This window comes from Megalobrama amblycephala, linkage group LG4 (assembly GCF_018812025.1).
Source record: "Megalobrama amblycephala isolate DHTTF-2021 linkage group LG4, ASM1881202v1, whole genome shotgun sequence".
Classification (NCBI taxonomy): domain Eukaryota; kingdom Metazoa; phylum Chordata; class Actinopteri; order Cypriniformes; family Xenocyprididae; genus Megalobrama; species Megalobrama amblycephala.
Window position 1 is genome coordinate 49,511,436 of NC_063047.1, and position 9,921 is coordinate 49,521,356.

The following is a 9,921-nucleotide window of genomic DNA, read 5'->3' on the forward strand; positions in this document are numbered from 1 at the left end:
ATAATAGTACCTCAATGATAAGTGTCAGTTTAAATCAACTGTAGATTTAGTCGACTATAATCTTATGATATTTAGTCGACTAAAACTAGACTAAAACTAAAACAATTTCCGATGACTAAAATATGACTAAAACTAAATCAAAATTTGCTGTCAAAATTATCACTGTTACTGTGTAACTGGGCAGAGTAAGTACTTTTAAGTTGTAAAGAAACTCTGCAAAGTATGTTTGGAAAAAAAATCTTAAATTTCTTCTTTAAAGAAAGAATATCATGGCGTTAATAGGCACTGAACTGTTTAAAGCTCTTTCATTTTAATTGCCTGTTACATTTTAAAACACCACTTTACTGTGGCTCTGTGTGATGCTGAGAAATAAACAGCTCTGACTCAAATGAGGAATATCAACTACTGTAACATTACTAGTAGTCATATAACATTTTCTACCCACATCAGTGCGCTGAGTTGACAGTGTTTATCCTTCAGTAGAGCAGCGATCTGATTCACTCGTATGTCTCCTAGTTCACGTCCTCTCAGATTCAGCTCTCTCAGGAGTAATGGGTTTTTACCCACAATTCCTCTTACATACTGACAGGCTTCATCTGCAGCAGGACTCAAAAACCTGCAAAAAAGATGAAACAGGGTTCAGTTCTGTACTAAATGTCATAGAACATACTAATAAGAAAAATAGACAATTATTGTTTGTGACAAGCTGGAGTTACTTTTAACACTACTTTTTTACAGTGTAAAAAGTTATTTTTAACTTAACACCTTTACTTTAAACATTGATTACACAAATAATTTTGAAAGTCAAAATGTTACATTGCAGACAGAGATAAAAAAATGCAACATGCAGACAGAGATAAAAAAAAGGCTAAAATTGTTATCACAGCTGTGGATTGGTTAACTTGAAGTCAATGTGTCCTTGCCAAATATTCTGAAGAGGCTAGTCATTTTTTCCAGCTGAATTTGACAACTGCACTTTATTATTTTAATAACACTCACCTCAGCTTTAGTTGACAGTTTGGATCCTATAGTAAATCAGTGAGCTCCTTCACTCCTGATTGTCCAGGATCATTTCCTGTGAGATCCAGCTCTATCAGGTGTGAAGGGTTTGATCTCAGAGCTGAAGCCAGAGCTTTATAACCTTCTTCAGTGATGCTGCAGTCTGAAAGTCTACAACAGGAATGAAAGTGTAACATTCCACTGATTAATCAGCTTTTCTAACAACCACTTGAACAATGTAAATTTCTAAAGTAAATTATATTTTGCTCATTGTATAACTTAATTCAAAGTTAGTTGAAAAGCAAAATAAGACAAAAATATTTTGTCTGTTTTTACACAACTTACTTCAGTCTCTCCAATTTACACTTTATATTCTCCAGTCCAGTGCAGAGCAGCTTCAGTCCTGAATCTCGTAGATTATTATTGTTCATGTTCAGCTCTTTCAGATCCGTGTCTGATCCAAGAATTGTAGCCAGAGCTGAACAACTTCTGTCTGTAAGGTTACAATCATTTAACCTACAAGGGAAATAAATCAAATCACAGAATTAGATGGAACACATTCAATACATTTTTCTGTATACAAATATTAAATTTATTTTACAATATTTTTACATGAACAGTAAATGTACTAAATGACTTACAGAGCTCTTTTGGAGGTTTTGATGACTGCCAATAATCTAATGAGACACTCGTCTGATTTCTTGAATTTCTGAAGCTCAAACTCCTCCAGCTCTTCTTCTGATGTCAACAACACAAAGACCAAAGCAGACCACTGGGCAAGTGAAAGGTCAGCAGATGAGAGACTTCCTTCTCTAAGTTGAGTCTGAATCTCCTTCACCAGAGTTTGATCATTCAGTTCATTCAGACAGTAGAACAGATTGATCGATCTCTCTGGAGACAGATTACCTTCTAATTTCTGTTTGATGTACTGAACTATTTCCTTTTTGCTCTGGTCATTACTGTCTTGCTGTGTCAACAGACCTTGTAAGAGTCGCTGGTTGGACTGGAGTGACAGACCAAGGAAGAAGCGAAGGAAAAGATCCAGATGTCCATTGTCACTTTTGAGAGCCTTGTCCACTGCAGTCTTGAGCAAATAAATCATGGTTTCATTTTTGTTTTCCTGCTCTGTAGACTCCTGAACAAACACACTTTTCTTGTTGATGTCTAGAAACAGATGTGCATAAAGGGCTGCAATAAACTCTTGAATGCTCAAGTGAACAAAGCAGTACATGGTACCAAGTGTAATCCCTGTTTCCTCCTTAAAGATCTGGGTACACATGCCTGAGTACACTGATGCCTTATAGACGTCAATACCACAGGCTTCCAGGTCTGATTCATAGAAGATCACATTGTTTTTTTCAAGCTGCTGAAATGCCAGTTTCCCCAGTGAAAAGATGGCATCTTTATCCCAGGAAACATCTGGTCTGTATTCTCCATCATACTTTCGGCGGCTCTGCTGGATCTGAAAGCGGAGAAAGTGTGTGTACATTTGTGTCAAAGTCTTGGGAGTGTCTTCAGTTTTTAATCCCTGCAGTGTTTTCGAGGCTTCATCAGCCTGATTATTTTTCAGCTCATTATTTCTTTTCTCTTCCAAAATGTTCTGGAGAACAGTGGCTGAAATCCAGCAGAAGACTGGGATGTGGCACATGATAAAGAGGCTCTTGGATTTTTTCACATGATCAATGATTATGTTGGACATTTTCTCATCTGTGAATCGTTTTCTGAAGTATTCCTCTTTTTGTGTATTATTAAATCCTCGTATCTCTGTCAGCCGGTCGATACAGTCAGCAGGAATCATACTGGCAGCTGCTGGTCTGGTGGTGATCCAGATGAGAGCAGAAGGAAGCAGATTTCCCTTCATGAGGTTCGTTAGGAGAACATCCAGAGACGCTGGTGATGATACATCACTCCATGTCTCATTACCAACAAACTTCAGAGGAAGACGACATTCATCCAATCCATCAAGGATGAACAAGACTTTGAAATTTTCCCTTCTTGTAAGGTTCAGTCTTTTATTTGTCTCTGGGAAAAACTGATTTATAAGGCTAATCAAACTTTGTTTTTCTGTCTTCTTTAAGTTCATCTCTCTGAATGGAAGAGGAAATATGAAATTGATATCTTGATTTTCTTTTCCTTCTGCCCAATCCAGAACAAACTTTTGTACAGAGATTGTTTTTCCAATGCCAGCAACTCCTTTTGTCAGTACAGTTCTGATCTCCTTGTCTTGTTCAGGTGCTTCAAACATCTTGGTACATTCAATCGGTATCTCTTGTGATTGATGACGTCTGGAAGCAACTTCAATCTGTCTTACCTCATGTTCAGTATTGACCTGTTCACTGCCACCCTGAGTGATATAGAGATCTGTGTAGATGTTTTTCAGAAGTGTGGAGTCACCTTGGTTTGCAATTCCTTCAAACACACATTGATACTTCTTCTTTAGGCCACATTTTAGATGATGAATGAAGACCAGTTCATCTAAACACAGAAAAAAAAAGAAGGAAAAAAAACAGGTAATTTTTTCTCTTACATTTAATACAATCTGACAGATGGTTATGAGTCTCTTGCCTTCTAGAGTATCAGCTGCTTCATCTTGCTTCATATCTCTCAGGTAGTGTAGTGTTAGTAGTGCATCTATTCTCATTAAACTCCTTCACAAAGTATTGTGTGTTCTCTTTTTGTAATATTTTCTTAAACTTTTCCAGCTCATCCTTGAGGAATTTGATTATTTTACTCTCAAGATCCTACAAACAACACAAGAAAAAAAGAGCACAATTTAAACCAAATTGTACATTACTATTTGGCCAAAACTATTTATTACACATAAAAATATTGAATAAAAAAAATATTTCAGAAAATTATTGTAACCATTTTTAGCAAAGAGAAAGCATATATCTGTTAATGTCCTGATAAATATGTCAGTTTCTATACATTTTATATAAAAGTTTATATTCAGTATTCAGTTCAGTTTATATAAATATTTGAACTAAAAAAAAAAAAGTTCCATAATAATTCAATGATAAACTTTCTGTTTGTGACCAAAATGAAGAAACACATGAAATACCTATTGGCAGATGCTGGTGTTTTCTCACTGAAGTTTGGTCCATCATCTTTTGACTGGTCACTCCTCACAGACACAGAGGTGGACACGTGTGAGCCTGATCTTACACTAATGACACAAAGAACAGAGAGGAAAAAAAACAATTTTAGGAGATACAGTGGGGATCGAAAGTTTGGGAACCCCTTTCAGAATCTGTGAAAATGTTCACATTTTTGCAGGACCTGGAGGATTTTTCTGAAGAACAGAGCTCAGTTTTACTGCTCAGAATAAACAAGAGACTCATGAACAACCATCACAAAACATAAAAACAGTCATGGATCATCAGGTAACCACACACAGTATTAAGATCCAAGGGTTCCCAAACTTTTGAACGGTGTTATTTTAATAAATTCAGCTTTTTTTTTGTCTTGTGGACTATATGTAAACATCTTTTATGTAAAATATCTTACTCAGGACAGTACTAAACAAAAAATAACATGCATTTTGTATGATCTCTCTTGTTTTTTTAAACATTTTCACAGATTCTGAAAGGGGTTCCCAAACTTTCGATCCCCACTGTACTTTTTTTATTATTAAAAAAAAGTTATATCATGCAAAGTGAGGGGGAGAAAGGAGGAGGACAGGATCAGGAAGGGTCTGAGGTGGGACTTGAACTCGGGACGCCTGTAAAGCAACCGCGCTATATATCGGAGCAGTGCCCACGATGCTATCATATGATGCTAACATAGATGTACATACATCAGGTTCACACATATTCCATTTGCAGTGGAGAAGGGCTGTCACAATTCCTCAATTCAATTTGAGTACTTGATTTTTAAAAAACTCTAGACTGCAATCTGCCCATGTCGATCCCAATGTTCCCCCAAGTGAATAAATAAATACATAAATTAAAAAAAATTATAAAAAGAAGTTCTAGGTTTAATTGTAGCCTAGATGTGAAGTAATCAGTTTAAACTATTTGCAATATTTATAATATTTTCATTAAAATATGCACATAATTGTATGTTCAACATTTCAAGAAATGCAAGAGACAAGAAACACAAGAAATGAAAGGCAAAAAGTTTCTTGTCTCGTCACATTCAGTTATGAATGACAAGTATGTAATGGCATATTTTCAATTACAAATGGCGAAATTCCAAATTAGCAAATTGGGCATTTCTAATTATTGGGGGGTTATGGTGGTTATGGCCTTGCATTATTAGATCATTTTGTGAGGCTAAACGACACATTAAAACATTTATCTATCACAATTAAGCATAGTGCTATTGCGAATTCACAAAGGCTGTGATTCAATTCAAAATTATATATGTTACGTGGTTATATAAATGCTCTTTAATTATTTACATGCGTGCTGGTTACGTGCGTATCAAAATTCTGTTACACATGAACTGTTATCATTTACATGCATGGAGCGTCTCAAACTTAATATTTTGTGCATGTTTTGTGAGTTTGGATTAATTATAACGTTCATCTAGAAATGCAGTATGTGCCATTTCACCAGATTTGTGAGGTAAAGTGAGCGGTGTAAACACTGCAGTGTAAACGCCTAAACCTGTTAACATGACGAAAAAAGCTCGAGAATGAGTTCAATTACAGTTACCAGACATAGTGTTCAGTGATTTATTTCTTGTTTTATTCAATAAAGTTCTTTCACATACCACTGTGGATAAATAATGCTATAATGTACAACCCACGAAGTACCTTTTGACAGATGGTGCTGTTTTCTCACTGAAGTTTGGTCCGTCGTCTTTTGACTGGTCACTCTTCACAGACACAGAGCTGGACACATGTAAGCCTGATCTTACACTAATGACACAGTAGAGGAAGGGGAAAAAAACACTGACTGTGACTGTGGCATTTGCACAATAGTTATGATAATATAGACACTTCTTTTATATATTTTAATGTTTAAAATTTGTGTTAATTTATAACACTACTTAAAACTTTTAATGCTACACTACTGTTAGAAAAATATTAATAATTTATTATAATTGATCATGTTATTTATTATAATAATAACTGCTGCTGTGAAAGCAATACAGCAGCTGAGATTTAATTCAAGTTGTGTTCTTCACAGTAAATATATGAAACTTCAGCAGTCTTACCTCTGTTTCTCTGAGAAACTCATCTTAGAGGGAGAGTCATTTCCTCACTCCTCTGACATTACTGCAGCTAAACTGCCACTGAAAACAGATCAGCACTGGTTTGTGAAAACAATTAGTTGTCCAGTCTGACCTGGAGATGACAATATATAACTGAATTAATAATTAATAACATGCCGGTTCTTCTAGAAAATAATTATGAAAAAACCTATATAAATTAAAGTGGTTTACAAACAAATGTATTGCCATCAAGAATAACAAATGGGACTGACGAATGGCTCAAAATATAAGTTCATTAAAGAACAGTCATTTACACTGTACTTAAAACTTTTAGTGGGAAAACAGAACCCAGTTTGCTACTTTCTGTATTGCAGTTTTTACAACCCTAATTGTTTTATGAATTGTCAAATTGGTCGTTTATCTTTACTTCATCACTATTTTCAAATGTGCCTAAAATAACTGAATGAGTATAATATATATAAATATTATTGCTATTTGAACTTTTAATTAAAGCAGAGTTTTATTACATTCTTTAAAAAAAAAAAAAAAAGAAAAGTAACTACTTGATTTCACATTACAAAATCAACTGCCTACAATAGAAGAGAAAATGGGGAAAACCAACAGAAATTAATTTGTTTTCAAATGTTTCTCAAACTTCATGTTAACATCCATACAGTTCTAAATATTTAAGTAATTTCTGGCAACTTCTCCGCCTAAATCTTTTCGGAGGAGCCTTAAGAACCTCTGGACTAAGAAAAAGTATTCTGTAGCCTAACTTCAAATTTAAATCACTCTTAGCCTACATACACACCGTGTGCAGTGTGCAGAATTATTAGGCAAGTTGATTTTCTGATCATATTTTTTTTTCTACTATTATTTTTTTATTTAATCATTTATAAAGTGATATATAATTGTTCATGAAGGCTGGAAATGAAAAAAGCCTTATATTCAGGTGTGCATAATTATTAGGCAGGTTTACTTGTACAGGCAAATCAAGCCAAAAAAGAGATTTAACTCAGACTGAAAAGTTAACATTTATTAAATTCTCATGAGATGGATGCAATACTAATGCAATACTACAAATTGCAAGGCATGACCACTGGACAGTGAAACACTCATTGGGTCAACAGGGTCAGACAAAAACAGGTAGAGAAGAAAAGACACATGTTAACTGCAAAAGAATTAGGAATTAAGGTGAAGAAGTAAGTGTGAAACCATCAGGAACCCTTTAGTCTCCAGAACCACCATTTTCACGATCTTGCCGTATAAGGTTTGGGAGTTCATTTTTAGTCCATCTCCTATCCTGAAAAGTCTGTCTTGCAGAGATGGACTAAAAATGAACTCCCAAACCTTACTGCCAGATTCTGGAAGATTAATTCTTCAAACACAAGAGGATGTGGTGCTGGTCCTTCAAGAGTCACTCTCAATCTGTCTGTCTAAAGCCTTTAAAAAAAACAGCATTCATGTATTTTACAACACTTCAGCATGTGATTCTTAAGTGGGGGTCATTTTTTAGGTTTCTTTACCTAACCTAAGTCTCTGAGATCCTGACACCTTGCACTTCTGGAGACTCCAGGTAGGATGCAGTTCTGGAAAATGATGGTGCTGGAAGACTAAAGGGTTCCTGATGGTTTCACACTTAATTCTTCATCTTAATCTTAATCTTAATTCTCTTGCAGTAAACATGTCTTTTTTTCTCCACATGTTTTTGTCTGACACTGCTGACCCAATGAGTGTTTCACTGTCCAGTAGTCATGCCTTAACTTTGCAATTTCTAGTACTGCATTAATATTGCATCCTTCTCATGGGCATTTAATAATAATTAAATCTCTTTTTTGGCTTATTTTCCCTATACAAGTAAACCTGCCTAATAATTGTGCACACCTTCAAGAACAATTATATATCACTTGTAAATGATTAAATGCAAAATTAATAGAAGATATTATGATTGATTTGGTATTGGTAAAATGTGATTGGAAAGAAATTTGATCAGAAAATCAACTTGCCTAATTCTGCACACGTTGCATTCATATAGCCTATATGACCCTTTGACCCCCATAGTATTTTCTTTTCTGTACTATTGAAGTCCATGGGAACAAGCAAGCTGTTTGTTTACCCACATTCTTCAAAATATCTTTCTTTATGTCCATCAGAATCAAGAATTTCATGCATGTTTAGAAAGACTTGAGAGTAAGTAAACGACAGAGTTAAGAACTAAGAGTATTTCCTTACCATCACTGCACCTGTACCTTGATAAATACAGTTATCTTTCATGTGATCATTATTTATGTTCACTATTGTGTTATTTCACAATGCTCCTAAAATAATTGATGAATTGAGCAATTATAGATATACATTGAATATATAGGCTAATGTTTTACTATTTAGTCATTTAATCAGATTTTCGTTATTACTTTGTCAAAAAGCTAAACTCACCACTGAACATCTGTATGTCGGTGTTTATCTGCCTGTCGAATTCTAAAAGTAGTATTTAAAAATACTTTACATTTCGCCTTGTCACAAAACAGCAGCCACGTAGAAAACAACAGAAACAATGACAAATTCGTTTAAAATATCGCTTTCTAGTTGACTTTGTTTTAATCAGTTCTAAGTAGGCCTAGTAAAAAAAAAAAAACTTCCGCAGTGAAAATAAGTCTTCTTTGAATCTAACATCGAATTTAAATCACGATTATATAAATTACATCTGTATTATTCTACCAAATAAGCGAGGAATTATTAAAAACTTACTTGCAGTCGTGTAATAGGAAAAGAAATTAGATTTGCAAACCTTTCTATTTTCTGTACGTATCGCTAGTCACATACGATTCCAAAGTCTATGGAAGGCCGTTTCAGCATAAAAACGTTCCAGCGTTACTCGTCGTAATTATATTTTTACTTGTAACAATTAAATTAAAGAGCTCTATAATTTAATTTTTACTAGTAACAATTGCAATTATAGAGCTCTATAATTCAATTTTTACTAGTAACAATTATGATTGTAGAGCTCTCTAATTGAATTATAGAGCTCTGCAATTATATTCTTACTAGTAACAACTGAATTGTAGAGCTCTATAATTCAGTTTTTACTAGTAACAATTCCAATTAGAGAGCTCTACAATTCATTTATTACTAGTAAGAATTCAATTGCAGAGCTCTGTAATTCAATTGTTACTAGTAATAATCCAATTGCAGAGCTCTACAATTCCACTAGAGAGCTCTCTAATCCAATTGTTACTAGTAAAAACTGAATTAGAGAGCTCTCTAATTGTAATTGTTACTAGTAAAAACTGAATTAGAGAGCTCTTTAATTCAGTTCTTACTAGTAACAATTCTAATTACAGAGCTCTATAATTGTATTATTACTAGTAAAAACTCCTATTCATGAGATGCAAAACAGATTGCAGATTTCCCGCCTACAAAAGCGAGTTTCAAAATAAAAGCCCTGTAGCGTGGTTCTAAAGTATCCTGCAATATTTTACAGACTTAGGTAACATATTAATCATGTTCACATTAAAGCAAAATTAAGATGATGCCTGAGATGAAAGCCTATATTTAGTCGTTATATTCATTCACCTTTGTATATTGGTAAAGCTAAGAGCCAAGAACACTCCATGCCACTGGACATAATATAGGGTGAAATGCCCTAAGCCACCCAAAGTGTTTTGACAAACTTGATATTAAGGAGTATAAATTCATTTTAAATATTTACAGTGTTTAGTATTGTTATGCAATAATAGAATGATTATCGCGGATATCTAATAC

General features: G+C 34.3%; 1 protein-coding gene across 1 annotated transcript; it reads right to left on the bottom strand.

The window, feature by feature from the left end:
- Positions 1 to 280: 280 nt before the first annotated feature.
- Positions 281 to 3,684, bottom strand: LOC125267803 (protein NLRC3-like). The gene is made up of 4 exons (XM_048189768.1): positions 1,641 to 3,684; positions 1,345 to 1,515; positions 1,000 to 1,170; positions 281 to 616 (listed from the first exon to the last, which is right to left on the bottom strand). The coding sequence occupies exons 1-3, from the start codon at positions 3,638 to 3,640 to the stop codon at positions 1,026 to 1,028; spliced, it is 2,316 nt and encodes a 771-aa protein (XP_048045725.1). The 5' UTR covers positions 3,641 to 3,684; the 3' UTR covers positions 281 to 616; positions 1,000 to 1,025.
- Between the last annotated feature and the right edge of the window lie 6,237 nt (positions 3,685 to 9,921).

Excerpts from the sequence above, each read along its gene's own strand:
- LOC125267803 (XM_048189768.1), bottom strand. The coding sequence starts at position 3,640 with ATGAGAATAGATGCACTACTAACACTACACTACCTGAGAGATATGAAG. Across the intron at positions 1,516-1,640 it reads AAAACCTCCAAAAGAGCTCT|GTTAAATGATTGTAACCTTA; the intron begins GTAAGTCATTTA and ends TTTCCCTTGTAG. Across the intron at positions 1,171-1,344 it reads TGTAAATTGGAGAGACTGAA|ACTTTCAGACTGCAGCATCA; the intron begins GTAAGTTGTGTA and ends TTCCTGTTGTAG.